Below are 22,457 nucleotides of genomic sequence, written 5' to 3'. Positions count from 1 at the left end.
TCCGAAATAGGTACAAGATATCCTCCCACTACGTTTTGTACGGCATTTGTTAAGCCCCTGCATCCTCTCCCTGCATAAGAATATACCTACTCAATCCCTAACAGGAAATGAGCAAGCATACGCAAATTAAAATAAGAGTTCTGTACCATTATTTTAGTTTACCATGCCTACCTCTTTGATTAGCAGCAAATCCGGCAGAAGTCTGCATGCTCCTATAGAATAAAACAATCAACGTGAAATGTTTATTTCACAGTCAAACCTAGTTTTCACATGGGTTCAAAAATGACAGTCGGAGAAGGAATCAACCACACATTTTCGGTGAGAGGAACTGGGCATCACTTGGGGGCAAAGAGTTGACTTGGCGGTCAATTTTAAGTCACAAATTTTACTGCAATCCAAGTCAGCGGACTACAATGAGCCTGATTTTGGCCTGGGGGAAAAAAAAATGAAAACTACAAAAATTATAGTCTTTTTCAGGTGGTTTCAAGACCAGTATTAACCACAGCTCTTCACCCCACTACAAATGTCAGTTTCATGTCACTTGGTAAGAATTATGTTCACTTTAACTACAACTGTTCCCATTTGTATTTAGATTTATGTGCATCCTTATTAATGATATAATAATGATGGTATTTGTTCATTCATTTATTCAATCGTATTTATTGAGCACTTACTGTGTGCAGAGCACTGTACTAAGCACTTGGGAAGTAAAAGTCAGCAACGTATGGAGACTACCCAATAATGGGCTCACAGTCTAGTGCTTACTATGTGCCAAGCACTGTTCTAAGTACTGGGGGAGATACAAGGGGATCAGGTTGTTCCACGTAGGGCTCACAGTCTTAACCCCCATTTTCCAGATGAGGTAACCGAGGCCCACAGAAGTTAAGTGACTTGCCCAAAGTCACACAGCTGACAAGTGGCAGAGGCGGGATTAGAACCCACGACTTTTGACTCCCAAGCCCGGGCTCTTTCCACTAAGCCACGCTGCTAATTATTACCTGACTTGAGAAAGTGTGTAGTCTTTTTATCAACCAGTATTAAGCACAGCTCTACACCCCACTACTAATGTCACATGGTAAGAATTAGGTTAAATTTAACTCCAATTGTTCCCATTTGTATTTAGATTTAGGGAATTCTTAAGCACATTTTGACCGCGTGCATCCTTATTACCTGATCTGAGAAAGCGTATAGTCTAGTTTCTTCCACAGAGATGACATCATTGCTGGAACTTCATTTGTTGTTTCTAAAACACCGAGAAAACAACTGCCACTTTAACCTGTAGTGGAAAACTTAAATCTGAATTGACAATCACGGACACACAAATCAAGAAGGCAAACTTCTATAACCCCTTTCTCCAAAACACAAATCAAGAAGGCAAACTTCTATAACCCCTTTCTCCAAACAGCAACATTACTTAAGTTGGGAAATTAAGAAAAGAAATCGTCTCGCTGCAGGATAGAAAAAGCCACAGTAAATTTACAACGGCTCCAGGTACTGGCTACCCTCCTCCCCAGAGAAATTTAAATATCCTTCGATCAGTAAAACCCCTTTGTAAGTTTCCTACACACCATCATGTCAGTTCCATTTTAATAATTCACTGCAAATAGTTTCAAACTTCAAGGACACAACTCACCCGAGGTCCTCAAACAGAGTTCCAGGACAAGGCTTCTCCCTCAGCACTTGGTGGCTAGAGGGGGGTGTGTGTTAAATCAATCAATCAATCAATCGTATTTATTGAGCGCTAACTGTGTGCAGAGCACTGTACTAAGCGCTTGGGAAGTACAAGTTGGCAACATATAGAGACAGTCCCTACCCAACAGTGGGATCACAGTCTAAAAGGGAGTCTTTTGGCCTAGAGCTCTCCGGGAATTGTAGTCTCGGGCAGGGTGTAGGAGCGTGGCAATTTGGAGCTACGCTAAACGTCTCGGCTCCAAACCCCAGAAGTTTGGGGTGTGTTCGAAAACCAAGTTAGAGAAGGGGTCCCGAAACCCTGCTGGGTCACCTGGGCCCCTGAGACGCCCAGCCCGGCTGCTCCGTGGCATTTCCCCCTCTGATCCGGAGAGATGGTTGGACTTTGCCTCTAGATTCCAGGCAAATGCCCCTAAAACTTCCAAGGTGATGTGTATTTCATTATTAATTGCCTCTAGGGATATGCCACTTCCTCCCAGGGTAGCTTAGTCTCCCTAATGATCAATTTTCGGTAGCTAGATTCCTGTAACTGAGGGGTCAGTAAGTCATGCTAGTTGCTCAAAGATCCTGGAATTATGCTGGGGTAATTCCCTTGTATCAAATTCACGCTTTTCTTTGCCCAAAAACCCATGAACCAAGAGAATAAGTATTATATGGCTGCACCCTGGAACATTTCTTTGAAAACTACCACTTTGGAAACTAGAGGACACCTCCTAATAAACAATTAGGATGTAAGTTTCAGTACAGCGGTTTTATTATTATTTTTCTAACCCCGATGGTGAACACTTTCCAACTATCAGGTTTCACTGTAACGACTGCAACTAGCTCAGGGACTATGGTAGGTTCCCTTCCAGTGCTTAGTGCAATGCTCTGCACACAGTAAGCACTTAATAAATACTATTACTAAAGACACATGGATTACATTGTTGTGTCAACTAGATCTTTGGCAAGGTATAGAATTAAGAGTTCAGATGACGTTATAGTTTAGGCTTCAGAAGTCGGCGCTCCATCAGCATTGCTAACCTCAACTTGAAGAAACCCCTCTTCAGAAATCTACGTCCTACTCACTCTGCTGCCCAGCATATCAACTTGGAAAAATCCAGCCCGTTCCTAACATCTGGCCGACCAGGACTAAGGTTCTTCTCTGATTAAGCTTGCTTCCGTTCTAATTGAGCCTTGTAGAGTAACTATGCAGGTACTTCCTTGAAAGGATTTAAAATTCTCGCGGCATCAAGACATATGAAATAAACGCCGTTAAGCCAAAACTCAAATCTGAACTTCAACTCCTACCTTTCGCTTTCATGGCTACGTACTCGTTCAGAATTGTCGTCAAGTTTTTTCCAAAGAGGGACTGCAAGGGAAAAAAAAAACGGAAATGAACGTCACAGGACCGGCAGAACCGGTCTCTCGGCTCTGGACCGTTCACCTGGTAGCGTTATCCTTCGTTCGGAAGACGAGGCTACCAACAGTGAGCATCGCTCAGATGCCAGAGGTCAACAGGAGAAAGATACTGCCCTGCCAGCAATCAATCAATCATATTTATTGAGCGCTTACTGTGTGCAGAGCACTGTACTAAGCGCTTGGGAATTACAAGTTGGCAATATATAGAGACAGTCCCTACCCAACAGTGGGCTCACAGTCTAAACTCCAGCAGCAGGACAAGAGCTGGAGTTAATTCTGCTGGAGTGATTATAGTCTGTCTGTGCCCAGTTACCAATACTATCAGGAGGAACAGAAGCTCTTTGAGATTGCACCAGCAATTAATGGCATTGATTGAGTGCTTATTATGCACAGAGTACTGTTTTAAGTGTTCAGGAGAGTTCGCTGCCACAGAGTTGGTAGATATAGTTCCCTGCCCACAACAGGCTTACAGTCTAGTGGGGGAGGCAATCATTACCACGCTTATAGAGACGAACGGCAAACAACCCCATGCCCTCACCCATCTGGCAGGACATCGTCGAGTTTGATACTCAGATGGGTTTGTTGCGGTTTAGAGGGAAGGTGAAGAGAATGGAGTTTTCCATTTTCTTTTGGAAACCAAGGGAAAAGCAAGAACAGAAAAACAAATAAAATAACAAAGACAGATTTTTTTTTTTTTTTTTGAAGTTGGCGCTTGCACAAGGAGCTAGACCGGAGCTGGAAGACAGCATGAGCATCAGAGCAGGTAAGGGCAGTGGAACATCACCCGATTTTTGCTTCCGAGGAGATCTGAAGGTCTGATCCCAGCGATCATCTGACCACGAGACCAGCCCATCAGCTTCGATGGGGAGGAACTGCTCCCAAAGGAGGAGGAACCAGATCCCATCTTCCCCCGGCCTCGCCCAGCACTGTAATGGAGCCTCCAAAGGAGACAGGTAATAAAAATGGTATTTGTCATGTGTGCCAAGCAATGTTCTAAACACCGGGGTAGATGCTAGGTAACCAGGTTGGACAGAGTCCCTGTCCTACGGTGGCTAACAGTCTTAATCCCCACTTTACAGATGAGGTAACAGGCGCAGAGAAGTGAAGTGACTTGTCCGAGGTCACACAGCACACAAGTGGCAGAGCCAGTATTGGCTACCTAACCCTACGTCTCAATACACTCATCTGCAACTAGAAGCACTACAAAAAGGTTAAGGGGGGGGGGAGTTAAAAAGGAGTTCTTTTTTTGATGACTAACAGTGGATTTCATTCATCCATATTATTTCTGTCTTCAGTTACTCTGTGTTGACTCTATGCCTTAATCTAGTTGACACTGATCGAATTCCCTACGAAGGACAAAATAAGAATGAGAAAATACCAATAAAAGAGGGAATATATGTAATATTTATCGACCTCTCTGGTGGGAAGGTGCAATTTGAATCCATTTTTAAAAAATATGTTATAGGACCTGACATTCTTTACATTGACAACACCTCAAAGCAAAGCAAAGTTCACGTTTTTAACTTCTGATAAAGTGCGTTGAAGAGTTTATTCCAATGGAATACTATATTCTGATAAAGTGCATTGAAGAGTTTATTCCAATGGAATACTGTATTCCTAGACCAAGGGACAAAAATCACATTTTAAATTCTACACACATTTTGAATTACTTACACATATTCCACCACACTACAGTCCTCAAAAACAGGGATAATATCATGACTGGCTGAAATCACAGAGTACATTTCCTCACAGACTTAAAAGGCTTAAATTGGGCTCAGTTCCCAAGGCTCTGGAAAAATATGATTTCCCTCCACGCGCAATATGGACAAAAGAAAGAAATGACACATTCTCTGCCCAAAAGAGCTTATATTCTAATATATTACTACTGAAAGAGCACCCAAATCAGTCACATCAAATTTGAAATGATATAGAATTGGAAATTATAAAAAAAACTGTGAGATGCAGAGGCAAAGCTGAAAAACAACAATAGGCTCTAATACCTCCAAAGCCCTCCTCCAAAATAAAAAACGCATACCTACAATCTAAAGGATGGTTTCAGCGTGAGTGAAGCGTGGAGAGGATTCCTGGGCTTATAAATGCTGTTATATTTGTCTTCTCCATCACAGTATTTGCTCCTTATGGGAAAGGAGCCCGTTGCTTGCTTGTTTGGTCCTTCCCAAGTGCTTAGCACAATGCATCCCTCATAGTGGGTGCTCAATAAATGCTATTACTAGTACTGACCACATATCAACTCACTGTGGGCAGGGAATGTGAACGTTTACTGTTATACTGTACCCTCCCAAGGGCTTAGCACAGTGCTCTGCACACAGTAAGCGCTCAATCAATATGACTGACTGATGTCAACTGTATTAATAATAATAATAACAATGATGGTATTTGTTAAGCGGTTACTATGTGCAAAGCGCTGTTCTAAGCGCTGGGGAGGTTACAAGGCGATCAGGCTGTCCCACGGGGGGCTCACAGTTTTAATCCCCATGTTACAGATGAGGTAACTGAGGCACAGAGAAGCTAAGTGACTTGCCCAAAGTCACACAGCTGACAGGTGGCGGAGCCGGAATTTGAACCCATGACCTCTGACTCCGAAGCCCGGGCTCTTTCCACTGAGCCACCTCATCGGCAATACTTTCAGTTGGGACACTTTAAGGCATTTAAGGACAATTAGGTACACAACACATACAAACGCATACAAGGGCGCAAAACACAATTAAGCATCCTTCTAAAAAGGGCTTTTCAAAAAGCAAAAAAAAAAAAACCACTCGGTTTTGGATGTGTCTGGGGAGAGGTAGCACACTCACCAATAAACAGGCGGGAATAAAACCTTCGTCCGTACAGTGTTCCGCATATTCTTTCAAATCCGAGCTTTCCAAGATGAATGCTTGGCAAGTGGAGATGAGGTTTTCTTGCTGTAAATAGCCTGAATCAGAGAAAGCACATTTTATACATCTCGGTTGTGCTCCCGCCCGTTGTTCTGTGGGCAAGTCGCAGTTAAATTAAAATAAAAATTTTAATTTTAATAGAAATAAGGACGCACTATTCATAGAAAAGCTGAAGATGATGTGATAACCGCACAACTTATACAAAAGCTCTGCCGGGTTATTTTTAGTGTCTAGACCTTTCGTACAAACCATCCCGTGGCTATTTGAGACTCTTTGGAAAACATTTCAACTCTGTATGCTCTTCTGGGACCACGGGGTTTCATTTTAAGTTTAGGGGTGTTCTACAGAGTAAGTGCACCAATCATCATCATCATCAATCGTATTTACTGAGCACCAATCGACACTGTTGTCCACCCCCTTTTCCTAGAAACGACATCCAACCTCGGCTTCACCGATACTGTTCTCTTCTGGTTCTCCGAGTTTTTTTTCTCTCTCTCCCTCCCTCTCCCTGCTCATTCTCAGTCTCCTTTGTGGGCTCCTCCTCTTCCTTCCACCCCCTAACCGTGGGAGTCCCTCGAGGCTCAGTTCTGGGTCCCCTTCTATTCGCCATCTCCACCCACTCCCTTGGAGAACTCATTCACGCCCCTGGTTTCAACTACCATCTCTATGGGAAGCAGCGTGGCTCGGTGGAAAGAGCCCGGGCTTTGGAGTCAGAGGCCATGGGTTCAAATCCCAGCTCTGCCAATTGTCAGCTGTGTGACCTTGGGCAAGTCACTGAGCTTCTCTGTGCCTCAGTGACCTCATCTGTAAAATGGGGATTAAGACTGTGAGTCCCACACGGGACAATCTGATCACCTTGTATCCTCCCCAGCGCTTAGAACAGTGCTTTGCACATAGTAAGCGCTTAACAAATGCCATTATTATTATTATTATTATGGGGATGATTACCAAAGCTTCACCTCCAGCCCTGACCTCTCTCCTCTGCAGTGCCATATTTCTTCCCGCCGTCAGAATATCTACAATCGGATGTCCCCACTGACACCTCAAATTTAACACATCCAAACGCCTCATATTCCCATCCAAACCCTAACGTCTCATATTCCCATCATCATCATCATCAATCGTATTTATTGAGCACTTACTATGTGCAGAGCACTGTACTAAGCGCTTGGGAAGTACAAATTGGCAACATATAGAGACAGTCCCTACCCAACAGTGGGCTCACAGTCTAAAAGGGGGAGACAGAACAAAACCAAACATACCAACAAAATAAAACAAATAGGATAGATATGTACAAGTAAAATAAATAAATAGAGTAATAAATATGTACAACCATATATACATATATACAGGTGCTGTGGGGAAGGGAAGGAGGTAAAATGGGGGGATGACAATCATTCATTCACTCAGTCTTATGTATTGAGCGCTTACTGTGGGCAGAGCACCGTACTAAGCGCATGGAAAGTAAAACAGTAATTATGGTATTTTAATTAAGCAATGTGGTATGGTATTAAGTAATTATGGAGAAGCAGCGTGGTTCCCATCCAAACCCTGTCCCGCCTCTGCCTTTCCCATCACTGTAGACAGCACCATCACCGCCCCTGTCTCACAAGCCCACAAACTTGGCTTAATCCTTGACTCATCTCTCTCATTTAACCCATATATTCAATCTACCACCAAATCCTGTCGGCTCACCCTTCACAACACTGCTTGATTAATACTACTACTAATAATAATGGCATTTATTAAGCACTTACTATGTGCCAAGCACTGTGGTGGTTAAAGGGGATCAGGTTGTCCCACGTGGGGCTCACAGTCTTCACCCCCGTTTTACAGACGAGGGAACTGAGGCCCAGAGAAGTGAAGCGACTTGCCCACAGCCACACAGCCAACAATTGGCGGAGCCGGGATTTGAACCCATGACCTCTGACTCCAAAGCCCGGGATCTTTCCACTGAGTCACGCTGCTTCTCCGATTAATGTGCTAGCAGTCTGGACGGAGGCGAAAGGGTAGATTTTAGCACTGATCCTACCCTGCCGTGATTATGGCATCAGCCTCCTCATTGACTGCCCTGCCTCTTGTCTCTTCCCAGTCCATTCCGTACTTCGCTATGCTGCCTGGATCATTTTTCTACAAAAACGTTCAGTCCAAGTTTCCCCACTGCTCAAGAACCTCCACCTCTGCAGTGAACAGAAACTCCTTACCTCCACACCTCCTCCAAGAGGCCTTCCCTGACTGACCCTCATTTCCTCTTCTCCCGCTCCCTTCTGCACTGCCCTGATTTGCTCCTTTTCATCCCTCCCCCATTCCCACAGGATTTATGTACATAGCTGTCTTATCCCTCTCTCTCTCTCAAACTCATTGTGGGAAGAGAACACACTTACCAACTATTATATTGTACTCTTCCAACCACTCAATACAGTGCTCTGCACATAGTAAGCACTCAATAAACACGACCGATGGATCGATTGGGAGAGTACAATATAAGAGCTGGCAAACATGTTTCCTGCCAACCCAGACCTTTTCATACTTCACATCAAGGTTTACCTAAGACATACGTGCAATTTCATTTTTACGAGTCCTCATTAAAAAGAAAACTGGTGTTTTTCAATCTGAAGTGTTTAACGAGGAATACATTGGGAGGGGTGGATAGTTTCAGACACTTACAGAAAGGAGGTGGTTGGGAAGAGAATATGAAGGCAAAATCCAGACTTGGCCCAAACCGGGGCAGAGAGACATGGCATAAATCAGGCTGCCCAAATGATGACGTGGGAAAACCTCAGCCATGAGAAAAATGCATCTTACTGCCCAAAGATATGGGAATATTTTGAATTTTAAAAAATGGAATAAAAGGCGTCTCCTTGGGACTGAGGGGATGGCTAGAAAGAACTTGTAGAGAAAGGCTCAACTCCTCTTGGGAAATGGAACAATAACGGGCAATGAAAGTACTAACGAACAAAGAGTTCAGTCATCTGCCTCAGATTTGGAAGAGACCTTCATTTACGGTAAACCACAGTTGCCAGGGACTAGAGATAGCTAGTTTTTACGGCATAAAAATATCACCATGGCTGTCTTGCTCTTAAAGACGAACCCTAAGCCTCTAGAAAGCAAGAGAGGAAATTCCTCAGGAAAAGCCTTGCCTCTTCCCTTTTGCCTGAACCACAGCTGAGAGAATTGGCCAATTTTCCAGGATGTTCTGATTGCAAGGACGGTTTAGCTAGACGTTACAGTTTTTCCTTTACTGTGTGTTTTAACAGCGAGGATTTATGTTGTATTGTGTCTCATTCAACTAACCCATCTCACTACTAGTTGTGATTTTCTTCTTATTCTTGCCCTTGAAACACTAAAATGTTGAGCAATGATTACTGGGTCTAATTTCTCACTGGATTCCAGTTTGCAAACGCATTCCGGAAGTACTGAAATTTTAGAAATGGCTTAAAGGAAGCTGTTTCCAGCGTATAAAATGGTGAAGACAGACACAGTGGGCCTAAATGTAACTCCTCATGACAGGAGGAGGATAATTAAGGGGACTCTGAGAATAGAAAACAGACATGGGACAAAGTAAACAATGGGCTTAAACTTGAGAAGGCAGGTGGGGAATAAAGCCTTACAGCTGCTATCTGCAAAAAAGCAGAAAAGCTGGAAGGATTAAGTGGTAACTGTCCAGATGATGGCTGACCAGGGCTCAGGCTCGGTGGGATAGAAGAAAAGGGAAGAAACAACAGGTCAGAGGCCACAAAAGCACAATTTAGCAACTGTTTATCCACTCTAGTGCTAAACACTGGATGGTAAAGAATCTTAAATGGGTTTTGCAGTTTATCGTATAGTAACCCTCCCCCCAAAACCCCCCAAAAACCATCACCTAATTTGGTGAATTTTGGCTGCTTCTTGCGTTTACTGTTTTGCTTCCAAGGCAAAAAAAAAACCCCAATCACTATATAAAGCAAAACTACTTTATACATAAATGTTAAGGCAACTGATCGGGAAGGAGGGGAATTTTTTGCAGGGTTCCAGGGGACGGAGGGGTGGATTTTGGTGGGGTGGGGGCTCCAGAGAGGCAGGCAAAAAAACAACGTGAGCAACAGGTCAGAGATGGGAGATATGAGGAAGCTCTGCCTGATCAGATTATCTTGAATTTACCCCTGCTAGGGACCGAGTAATCACTTAACTGCCATAATTAAAAACTAAAAAGGCTTGCTTGGGAGGAGTAAAGAGCAATCGATCCGTCTGGTATTTACTGAATGCGGGGCACTGTACTACGTGCTTGGGAGAGTACGGTACAATAGAGGAACTGGGATGTAGCTAGCAAAGAGCTAGATGAGGTGAGACGTGGCCGACTGGAGAATCTTAAAGCTAGCGTGTAAGAATACGATGATGATGATGATGATGATAAACAGGCAGCAAATGATAAACGGTCACGGGTGGCTACAGAGCCAGATGCAAGCACCCTTTTCTGAATACCATCTGATCTGTTTTGCATTTCTTTATTTATAAGCTGCTGCTTTTATCACTTAAACCCCCCCATCTTACCTCCTTCCCTTCCCCACAGCACCTGTATATGTTTGTACATATTTATTACTCTATTTATTTATTTATTTTACTTGTCCATATCTATTCTATTTATTTTATTTTGTTAGTATGTTTGATTTTGTTCTCTGTCTCCCCCTTTTAGACTGTGAGCCCACTGTTGGGTAGGGACTGTCTCTATATGTTGCCGACTTGTACTTCCCAAGCACTTAGTACAGTGCTCTGCACACAGTAAGCGCTCAATAAATACGATTGATTGATTGATTATAATTCCTCCGATGTTGGTGACATGACTAGTATTTAAGCACGGGTGTGCCAAGCGCTGTGAGCGATTACATGTTTACAAAACTGGGCAGGGCCGCTGGTTCTCAAGGGACCGCAGTCTAAGGCTTCAGGGCGAAAGGGAATCGGAGGAGAACCGAGAAGGAAGGAAAAAAGAAATTCAGCGATAAGAACACACAATTAACTGAGAGAGGAGGACAGGGGTGAGTACAAAAATAAAGCAAAATACAAGCCACCGGGCGCCGAAGCCAGAGGAGCAGAGTTTCAGGCTTCCCGTGGCTTCAGAGTCCAACTGGCCCAGTCACAGCCACTGTATCCACTCTGGCTAGGGCCTTCCTGGCATTCCACGTTTCTGGGAGGTGGCACATGCCGTCCTTCCCGCCGGGATGATCCGCGGACGGGAATGGGGACAACAGGCCACTGGCACAATAGCTCGGCTACCTGGTGGATCGCAAGGCTCAGGTGCGCGCTAAGGCTGCTCCTCTGGATTAAGCCCCGTCTACCGCCTCTAGGCTTGCTGAAGCATTTTAAATACCCGGTGCTGCATTCGCGGAGAAACCGAGGATTCGATTTCCTCCTGTTGATCCCATCTAGGGTGCATTACGTAGGGCCTTGGAAGTTCATTTGGCATTTAGGAGAAATTTCATTTCTGGACTATCGAGAGGTGTCACACTAGAAAAAGAGGCCTGTGGGTGGGCGAGTGTGACACTGAAAGATAAAACTAGGAGCCACAGCCTTGAGACACACAGACGCTCCTTTGTACAGTCGTATTCACTGCGTGCAGCAACTAGCACCGTTTTCTTTTTTTGTCTACTTTTACCACAGTCTTCTCAGAGTTTTGGCTCAAAAAGAACCTCTTCTTTCTTAACTAAAAGAACCTCTTCTTTCTTAACTGCAACACACGGATCAGCACGGAGCACTGCGACCAACTGCCTTCTGGCTTTCACTTGCTATGCCATATCGTCTGAGGTTTCACTTTATTGCCATCCCTAAAACAGTTCCTCGATTCTTTTGGTTTTTGACACCCAACTTCAGCTCACCATTGTTTAGGTATCTGATTGTCTGACATCTCGGTTTGCCCCTTCCTGCTGAATAAAGGCCTCCAAGTGACCACGATGGAATTATTCAAGAAGTCGGATGTGGTGTCCATGGTGCAGCTTCCCACAGGATAATAATTACGGTTTTCCCTCTTGATTGGATTTAGCGTGGACTGTATGTACAGAAGTCAGGACCAGATAATGCTCAACCACTTCCACATCTACTGAGCACAAAATGTCATCACCGGGTAACTCACCAACAAAATCCTACCAAGTGAACTATTCTAAGGATGTTTCTTTGCTCAACTACCAGTAAAAAAGCAACAACTATCTGCAGTTGGAGTAGAGCCCACTGGGAATCAACTCGGTTGGGAATTGTCACAGACTCCAAGTATTTGAATCAGGTAGTGGTCAAATCAATCAATCGTATTTATTGAGCGCTTACTGTGTGCAGAGCACTGTACTAAGCAATTGGGAAGTCAAAGTCAGGGTTAATGGTTAAACTGGAGAGGTCAAAGGTTTGCACAGGTCATTTCAAATATGATATAATATAAAAGTGTAATTACTAACCAGCAGAAATACAACTATAAAATCAGGACTGAATGATTTTAGTGCTCTGCACACAGTGAGCACTCAATAATAATGATGATGGCATTAGTTAAGCGCTTACTATGTGCCAAGCACCGTCCTAAGCGCTTGTGAAGGACAACTCGGCAACAGATAGAGACGGTTCCTACCCAACAACTGGCTCACGGTCTAGAAGGGGGAGACACACAACAAAACCCAACATCGTTCATTCGATCGTATTTATTGAGCGCTTCTTGTGTGCAGAGCACTGTACTAAGCGCTTGGGAAGTCCAACTCGGCAACTTATAGAGACGGTCCCTCCCCAACAACGGGCTCACGGTCTAGAAGGGGGAGACAGACGACAAAACAAGTAGACAGGAGCCTAAATCATCAGAATAAATAGAATTAAAGCTCTATGCACAGCCTTAATAAAACAGGGGCTGCGCCCAACCGGATTGGCCCTGCCCCGGCGCTTAGTACAAGGTTTGGCACCCGGTAGGTGTCCAATAAATACGATCCAATGAATGAATGAACAAGCGGATGATTGTCTCTCTCTGCAGAGTGGCTCCGTGGCCAGAGCCCGGGCTTGGGAGTCAGAGGTCGTGGGTTCTAATCCCGCCACCGCCACTTGTCGGCTGTGGGACTTTGGGCGAGTCACTCCACTTCTCTGGGCCTCAGTTACCTCATCTGGAAAAATGGGGATGAAGACTGTGAGCCCCACGTGGGCCATCCTGATCACCTTGTGTCTACTCCGGCGCTTAGAACAGTGCTTTGCACATAGTAAGGGCTTAAGAAATACCATTATTATTGTTATTACGGCTCAGTAGAAAGAGCACGGGCTGTGGAGTTGGTTGATGTTGGGTCACGGGTTCTAATCCCGGCCTCGCCACTTGTCAGCTGGGTGACTTTGGGAGAGTCACTTCACTGGGCCTCAGTTCCCTCCTCTGGAAAATGGGGATGAGGACTGTGAGCCCCCGCCCCGTGGGACAACCTGATGCCCTTGTATCTACCCCAGTGCTTAGAACAGTGCTTGGCACATAGTAAGTGCTTAACAAATGCCATCATTATTATTATTTGCACATAGTAAGTGCTTAATAAATACCATGATTATTATTTCCATATAGTAAGTGCTTAATGAATGCCATTATTATTTGCATATGGTAAGTGCTTAATGAATGTCATTACTATTTGCATATAGTAAGTGCTTATAAATGCATTATTGTTTGCATATAGTAAGCACATTATTATTTGTATATGGTAAGTGCTTAACGAATGTCATTACTATTTGCATATAGTAAGTGCTTATAAATGCATTATAGTTTGCATATAGTAAGCACTTAATAAATGCCATTATTATTTGCATATGGTAAGCGTTTAATGAATGCCATTACTATTTGCATATAGTAAGCACTTATAAATGCCATTATTATTATTATTTGCATACAGTAAGTGCTTGATAAATGCCATTATTATTATTATTTGCATATGGTAAGTGCTTAATAAATGCCATTATTATTATTATTTGCTTATAGTAAGCGTTTAATAAATGCTATTATCATTATTATTATTTGCATATAGTAATTGCTTAATAAATGCCATTATTATTGTTATTAGCATATAGTAAGTGCTTAATAAATGCCATTGTCATTACTATTATTTGCATATAGTAAGTGCTTAATAAATATCATCATTATTATTTGCATACAGTAAGCACTTCATAAATGTCATTATTATTATTTGCATACAGTAAGCGCTTAATAAATGTCACTGTTATTATTATTTGCATACAGTAAGTGCTTAATAAATACCATCATTCTTATTTGCATACAGTAAGTGCTTAATAAATACCATCATTCTTATTTGCATACAGTAAGCACTTAATAAGTATCATCATTCTTATTTCAATCGTATTTGTTGAGCGCTTACTGTGTGCAGATCACTGTACTAGGCGCTTGGGAAGTACAAGTTGGCAACATATAGAGACAGCCCCTACCCAACAGTGGGCTCACAGTCTAGAAAACACATAGTAAGCAGTTAATAAATGCCGGTATTATTATTATTATTTTCATATAGTAAGCCCTTAGTAAATGTCATCATTATTATTTGCATCTAGTAAGCGCTTAATAAATGCCAGTAGTGTTATTATTTGCATACAGCAAATGCTTAATAAATGCCATTATTATTGTTATTAGCATATAGTAAGCGCTTAATGAATGCCGTTATCATGATTGTTATCTGCATCTAGTAAGCGCTTAATAAATGCCAGTACTGTTATTATTTGCATCTAGTAAGCGCTTAGTAAATGTCATTATTATCATTTGCACATAGCAAGCACTTAACAAGTGCCATCATTATTGTTATTAGCATATTGTAAGCACTTAATGAATGCCATTATCATGACTTATTTGCATCTAGTAAGTGCTTAATAAATGCCAGTACTGTTATTATGTGCATCTAGTAAGCGCTTAGTAAATGTCATTATTATCATTTGCACATAGCAAGCGCTTAACAAGTGCCATCATTATTGTTATTAGCATATAGTAAGCGCTTAATGAATGCCGTTATCATGATTGTTATTTGCATCTACTAAGCGCTTAATAAATGTCATTATAATCATTTGCACATAGCAAGCGCTTAACAAGTGCCATCATTACTATTAGCATATAGTAAGCGCTTAATGAATGCCATTATCATGATTGTTATTTGCATCTACTAAGCGCTTAATAAATGCCAGTACTGTTATTATTTGCATCTAGTAAGCGCTTAGTAAATGTCATTATTATCATTTGCACATAGCAAGCGCTTAACAAATGCCATCATTATTGTTATGAGCATATTGTAAGCGCTTAATGAATGCCGTTATCATGATTGTTACCTGTATCTAGTAAGCGCTTAATAAATGCCAGTACTGTTATTATTTGCATCTAGTAAGCGCTTTGCAAATGTCATTATCATCATTTGCACATAGCAAGCGCTTAACAAGTGCCATCATTATTGTTATTAGCATATAGTAAGCGCTTAATGAATGCCATTATCATGATTGTTATCTACATCTAGTAAGCGCTTAATAAATGCCAGCACTGTTATTATTTGCATCTAGTAAGCGCTTAGTAAATGTCATTATTATCATTTGCACATAGCAAGCGCTTAACAAGTGCCATCATTATTGTTATTAGCATATAGTAAGCGCTTAATGAATGCCGTTATCATGATTGTTATCTGCATCTAGTAAGCGCTTAATAAATGCCAGTACTGTTATTATGTGCATCTAGTAAGCGCTTAGTAAAATTATCATTTGCACATAGCAAGCGCTTAACAAGTGCCAACGTTATTGTTATGAGCATATTGTAAGCGCTTAATGAATGCCGTTATCATGATTATCTGCATCTAGTAAGCGCTTAATAAATGCCAGTACTGTTATTATGTGCATATAGTAAGCGCTCAGTAAATGTCATTATTATCATTTGCACATAGCAAGCGCTTAACAAACGCCATCATTATTGTTATTAGCATATTGTAAGCACTTAATGAATGCCATTATCATGACTTATTTGCATCTAGTAAGCGCTTAATAAATGCCAGTACTGTTATTATGTGCATATAGTAAGCGCTCAGTAAATGTCATTATTATCATTTGCACATAGCAAGCGCTTAGCAAGTGCCATCATTATTGTTATGAGCATATTGTAAGCGCTTAATGAATGCCGTTATCATGATTGTTATCTGCATCTAGTAAGCGCTTAATAAATGCCAGTACTGTTATTATTTGCATATAGTAAGCGCTTAGTAAATGTCATTATTATTTGCACATAGCAAGCGCTTAACAAGTGCCATCATTATTGTTATTAGCATATTGTAAGCGCTTAATGAATGCCGTTATCATGATTGTTATCCGCATCTAGTAAGCGCTTAATAACGACCATCCGTAGTGTTATTATTAGAGAAGCAGCGCGGCTCAGTGGAAAGAGCCCGGGCTTTGGAGTCAGAGGTCATGGGTTCAAATCCCGGCTCCGCCAATTGTCAGCTGTGTGACTCTGGGCAAGTCACTTCACTTCTCTGGGCCTCAGTTCCCTCATCTGTAAAATGGGGGTGAAGACTGTGAGCCCCCCGTGGGACAGCCTGATCACCTTGGAACCTCCCCAGCGCTTAGAACAGTGCTTTGCACATAGTAAGCGCTTAATAAATGCTATTATTATTATTTATTATTATTATTGTTGTTAAGAAAAGCCGTACGGCGCTATGGGAGGGGCTGGCCGGAAGGGGGCGCTGCGGGCGCTGAAGGCGGGGCTGGCCGCCAGGGGGCGCTGAGGGCGCTGCAGGCGGGGCTGGCCGCAAGGGGGCGCTGAGGGCGCTGCAGGCGGGGCTGGCCGCAAGGGGGCGCTGCGGGCGGGCGGACTGGAGGGCGCGGCTGGGCTCGACTCGGTCCCCCCCCCCCCGGTCCCCCGCCGCTCACCCAGCACCAGGCGGGCCACGTCGGACGGCAGCAGCATGATGGCACCGGGGGCCGAGGATCAGGCTCCACAACGGCATCGCCCGACGCCTGAGGAGGAGGACGAGGACCGAAGAGGAGGGAGGCCGCCCCGTCCCTCCCGGGCCTCCGCCGTCCAATAGGCGGCCCGCACGGAGAAAGGCGCCGAACGTCGTCACTTCCGCCCCCGGCTTCGGGGAGGGCGGAGCCTGCGCACGGCGTCGCCGCGGGGCCGCCGATGGACGGCCTGGGTGCGGGCGCGCATGCGCGGCGGCGTTAACCACCCGCCCCCCGCCCGACCTGCGTGTGGGTGGGTGGGGGTGCGCGGGCGCGCATGCGCCGCGGCGTTACCCCACCCTCCCCCGCCCGAACTGTGGGTGGGGGCGCGCATGCGCGGCGGCGCTACCCCGCCCGACCTGTGGGTGCGGGTGTGAGCGCGTGCCGCGCGGGGGCGGGAGGGAGTGTGTCCAGGTGCGCATGCGCGACGCGGGGACCGGAAACGGAAATGAGGCGGCGCGAGGGGGGAGGTGCCAGCCGTCGTCGTCGCCTCAGCGACCCTGGGGGAGGGTAAGTGTCCTCCGGGCCCCGCCCCTTCTCCGCTGGCGGGGGGCGGGGGGGCCTTCGCCGAGTAATAATATTAATAATAATAGTAATTAGGGCTTTTATTAAGCGCTTATTATGTGCCAAGCACTGTTCCAAGCGCTAGGGAGGTTACGAGGTGATCGGGTTGCCCCACGTGGGGCTCCCAGTCTTCATCCCCATTTTACAGGTGAGGGAACTGAGGCCCAGAGAAGTTCAGTGGCCCGCCCAGGGTCACACAGCAGCGCACCTCTTCATCCCCGTTTAACCGATCAGGGAACTGAGGCCCAGAGAAGTTATATGGCCCGCCCAGGGTCACACAGCAGCTCACATCTTCATCCCCTTTTTACCGATGAGGGAACTGAGGCTCTGAGAAGATGGTAAGAATTAGTAATAATAATAGTGGTATCAATAATGATGACATTTGCTAAGTGCTTACTGTGTGCAAAGCACTGTTCTAAGCGCTGGCGAGGTTACAAGGTGATCAGGTTGCCCCACGTGGGGCTCCCAGTCTTCATCCCCATTTTACAGGTGAGGGAACTGAGGCCCAGAGAAGTTAAATGAATCGCCCAGAGTCACACAGCAGCGCACCTCTTCATCCCCGTTTTACCGATGAGGGAACTGAGGCCCAGAGAAGTTAAATGGCCCGCCCAGGGTCACACAGCGGCTCACCTCTTCATCCCCGTTTTACCGATGAGGGAACTGAGGCCCAGAGAAGTTAAGTGGCCCGCCCAGGGTCACACAGCGGCTCGCATTTTCATCCCCGTTTTACCGACGAGGGAACTGAGGCCCTGAGAAGATAGTAAGAATTAGTAATAACAATAGTGGTATTAATAATGATGACATTTGCTAAGCGCTTACTGTGTGCAAAGCACTGTTCTAAGCGCTGGGGGAGATACAAGGTGATCAGGTTGCCCCACGTGGGGCTCCCGGTCTTCATCCCTGTTTTACCGATGAGGGAACTGAGGCCCAGAGAAGTTAAATGGCCCGTCCAGGGTCACACAGCAGCTCACATCTCCATCCCCGTTTTACCGATGAGGGAGCTGAGGCACAGAGAAGTTAAATGGGTCGCCCAGGGTCACACAGCAGCGCACCTCTTCATCCCCGTTTTACCGATGAGGGATCTGAGGCCCTGAGAAGTTAGTAATAAGAATTAATACTAATAATAGTGCTATTAATAATGATGACATTTGCTAAGCGCTTACTGTGTGCAAAGCACTGTTCTAAGCGCTGGCGAGGTTACAAGGTGATCGGGTTGCCCCACGTGGGGCTCCCAGTCTTCATCCCCATTTTACAGGTGAGGGAACTGAGGCCCAGAGAAGTTAAATGGCTCGCCCAGGGTCACACAGCGGCTCACATCCTCATCCCCGTTTTACCGATGAGGGAACTGAGGCACAGAGAAGTTAAATGGGTCGCCCAGGGTCACACAGCGGCTCACCTCTTCATCCCCGTTTTACCGATGAGGGAACTGAGGCCCAGAGAAGTTAAATGGCTCGCCCAGGGTCACACAGCAGCTCACATCTTCATCCCCTTTTTACCGATGAGGGAACTGAGGCTCTGAGAAGATAGTAAGAATTAGTAATAACAATAGTGGTATTAATAATGATGACATTTGCTAAGTGCTTACTGTGTGCAAAGCACTGTTCTAAGCGCTGGCGAGGTTACAAGGTGATCAGGTTGCCCCACGTGGGGCTCCCAGTCTTCATCCCCATTTTACCGATGAGGGAACTGAGGCCCAGAGAAGTTAAATGAATCGCCCAGAGTCACACAGCAGCGCACCTCTTCATCCCCGTTTTACCGATGAGGGAATTGAGGCCCAGAGAAGTTAAATGGCCCGCCCAGGGTCACACAGCGGCTCACATCTTCATCCCCGTTTAACCGATGAGGGAACTGAGGCCCAGAGAAGTTAAATGGCTCGCCCAGGGTCACACAGTGGCTCACATCTTCATCCCCGTTTTACCGATGAGGGACCTGAGGCCCTGAGAAGTTAGTAATAAGAATTAATACTAATAATAGTGGTATTAATAATGATGATATTTGCTAAGCGCTTACTGTGTGCAAAGCACTGTTCTAAGCGCTGGGGGAGATACAAGGTGATCAGGTTGCCCCACGTGGGGCTCCCAGTCTTCATTCCCATTTTACAGATGAGGGAACTGAGGCCCAGAGAAGTTAAATGGCTCTCCCAGGGTCACACAGCGGCTCACATCTTCATCCCCGTTTTACCGATGAGGGAACTGAGGCCCTGAGAAGTTAGTAACAAGAATTAATAATAACAATAGTAGTATTAATAATGATGACATTTGCTAAGCGCTTACTGTGTGCAAAGCACTGTTCTAAGCACTGGGGGAGATACAAGGTGATCAGGTTGCCCCACGTGGTGCTCTCAGTCTTCATCCCCATTTTACAGATGAGGGAACTGAGGCACAGAGAACTTAGTAATAAGAATTAATAATAATAATATTGATATTAATGATAATAATGATGGCATTTGCTAGGCGCTTATTATGTGTTAAGCGCTGGGGTAGATACAAGGTGATCAGGTTGCCCCACGTGGGGCTCCCAGTCTTCATACCCAGTTTACAGATGAGGGAACTGAGGCACAGAGAACTTAGTAATAAGAATTAATAATAATAATATTGGTATTAATTATAATAATGATGGCATTTGCTAGGCGCTTACTGTGTGTTAAGCGCTGGAGTAGATACAAGGTGATCAGGTTGCCCCACGTGGGGCTCACATCTTAATTCCCATTTTACCGATGAAGGAACTGAGGCCCAGAGAAGTTAGGAATAAGAATTAATAATGATAAATTTGGTATTAATGATGATGATGGCATTTGCTAAGCGCTTACTATGTGTTAAGCGCTGTTCTAAGCGCTGGGGTAGATACAAGGTCATCGGATTCATTCATTCATTGAATCGTATTTATTGAGCGCTTACTGGGTGCAGAGCACTGTACTAAGCGTTTGGGAAGTACAAGTTGGCAACATATAGAGATGGTCCCTACCCAACAATGGGCTCACAGTCTAGAAGGGGGAGACAAGACAACAAAACAACACATATTAAAATAAATAGAATAAACCTGGACAAATAAAATAGAGTAATAAATGTGTACAAACATATATACATATATACAGCTGCTGTGGGAAGGGGAAGGAGGTAAGGCGGGGGGAGGGAGAGAGAGGAGGGGGAGCCCCACGTGGGGCTCCCAGTCTTCATCCCCATTTTACAGATGAGGGAACTGAGGCACAGAGAAGTTAATAATAAGAATTAATAATGATAATATTGGTATTAATGATAATGATGGTGGCATTTGCTAAGCTCTTACTGTGTGTTAAGTGCTGTTCTAAGCTCTGGGGGAGATGCAACATCATCAGGCTGCCCCACATGGGGCTCCCAGTCTTCATCCCCATTTTACAGATGAGGGAATTGAGGCACAGAGAAGTTTGTAATAAGAATTAATAATAATAATATTGTTATTAATGGTAATAATGGTGGCATTTGCTAGGTGCTTACTGTGTGTTAAGCGCTGGGGTAGATACAAGGTGATCAGGTTGCCCCACGTGGGGCTCCCAGTCTTCATCCCCATTTTACAGATGAGGGAACTGAGGCACAGGGAAGTTAGTAATAAGAATTAATAATAATAATATTGGTATTAATGATAATGGTGATGGCATTTGCTATGTGCTTACTATATGTTAAGCACCGTTCTAAGCGCTGGGGTAGATACAAGGCGATCAGGTTGCCCCACGTGGGGCTCCCAGTATTCATCCCCGTTTTACCGATGAGGGAACTGAGGCACAGAGAAGTTAGTAATAAGAATTAATAATAATAATATTGGTATTAATGATAATGATGATGGCATTTGCTATGTGCTTACTATGTGTTAAGCACCATTCTAAGCGCTGGGGTAGATACAAGGCGATCAGGTTGCCCCACGTGGGGCTCACATCTTAATCCCCATCTTACAGATGAGGGAACTGAGGCCCAGAGAAGTTAGTAGTAAGAATTAATAATAATAATATTGGTATTAATGATAATAACAATGGCATTTGCTAAGCACTTACTATGTGTTAAGCACCGTTCTAAGCGCTGGGGTAGATACAAGGCGATCAGGTTGCCCCACGTGGGGCTCACATCTTAATCCCCATCTTACAGATGAGGGAACTGAGGCCCAGAGAAGTTAGTAGTAAGAATTAATAGTAATGATATTGGTATTAATCACGATAATGACATTTGCTAAGTGCTTACTGTGTGCAAAGCACTGGACTGAGTCCCCAGACTGAGCCCCCTCCTTCCTCTCCCCCTCCTCCCCCTCGCCCTGAAATGAGTATATTCCTGAGGAGGAAGAGGAGACGGGTCAGAGCGCAACGAAATAGTAGAGGCAAATTCTCCCTGGGGGGGTGGTGAGCTGATTTCTTGAAAGTTTCCTGAGTGACTGTTGTTTGCAGCACTTTGGAGCGGGCGATGTGAGAGACGCCCGTCTCAAGCGCTCTCACATTTCTTTTTCTTCCCATCTCCTTCCCTCCTCCTCCTCCAGACTAATGAAATCGACACAAAGTAGGAATTCAAGAAATATTCTTGAGGGCATCCAGAGTCTTCATTGCTTGTTCCCGTTTCGTTTTTGTGGACTTGAAGTGCTCGCTACACGCCAGGCGCTGTACTGAACGCCAGGGTGGATGCAGTGAGGTCAGGCAGAGGCCCTGTCCCCCACGGGGCTCCCAGCCGTACCCCCCCATTTTACAGAGGAGGGAGCGGAGATCCAGAGAAGTGAAGTGACTTGCCCGAGGACCCGTAGCAGGTAAGCAATAAGCAGATGTTGTTGTGAGCGCTGAGAAATCGTCATGACCGAACTCCTTAAAATCAGCCTATTTCCTGAGAGCTTGCGTAAATCTGTAAAGTCAGCTATTTACTGAGCGCGCCTGAATCCGTAAGATCCTCCTGTTTGCTGACCGCTTTCGGAAAGCGTCCTATTTACTGAGCGCTCGTAAATCCCTAAAACCGTAAT

At 44.7% G+C, this 22,457-nt stretch overlaps 2 protein-coding genes across 2 annotated transcripts in view; one reads left to right on the top strand and one right to left on the bottom strand.

Annotated features, from left to right (window-relative positions):
* The window catches only part of LOC119941493 (protein NPAT), a 39,874-nt gene extending 22,904 nt beyond the window's left edge, over positions 1 to 16,970 (bottom strand). The window contains exons 1-5 of the mRNA XM_038761958.1: positions 16,857 to 16,970; positions 5,910 to 6,028; positions 2,980 to 3,040; positions 1,171 to 1,243; positions 172 to 212 (exon numbers count right to left, since the gene is read on the bottom strand). Of these exons, the coding sequence (XP_038617886.1) occupies positions 172 to 212; positions 1,171 to 1,243; positions 2,980 to 3,040; positions 5,910 to 6,028; positions 16,857 to 16,893 (331 nt within the window). The 5' untranslated portion in view covers positions 16,894 to 16,970. The remainder of the gene's footprint in view (positions 1 to 171; positions 213 to 1,170; positions 1,244 to 2,979; positions 3,041 to 5,909; positions 6,029 to 16,856) is intronic.
* Positions 16,971 to 22,211: 5,241 nt separating this feature from the next.
* ATM (ATM serine/threonine kinase) overlaps positions 22,212 to 22,457 on the top strand; it is an 86,641-nt gene continuing 86,395 nt past the window's right edge. The window contains exon 1 of the mRNA XM_038761547.1: positions 22,212 to 22,250. The gene's annotated coding sequence lies outside the window, so the exon portion shown is untranslated. The remainder of the gene's footprint in view (positions 22,251 to 22,457) is intronic.

This window comes from Tachyglossus aculeatus, chromosome 20 (genome assembly GCF_015852505.1).
Source record: "Tachyglossus aculeatus isolate mTacAcu1 chromosome 20, mTacAcu1.pri, whole genome shotgun sequence".
Taxonomy (NCBI): domain Eukaryota; kingdom Metazoa; phylum Chordata; class Mammalia; order Monotremata; family Tachyglossidae; genus Tachyglossus; species Tachyglossus aculeatus.
Note: the sequence above shows the minus strand (reverse complement) of the source record. Positions and strands in the feature narration are given on the sequence as shown.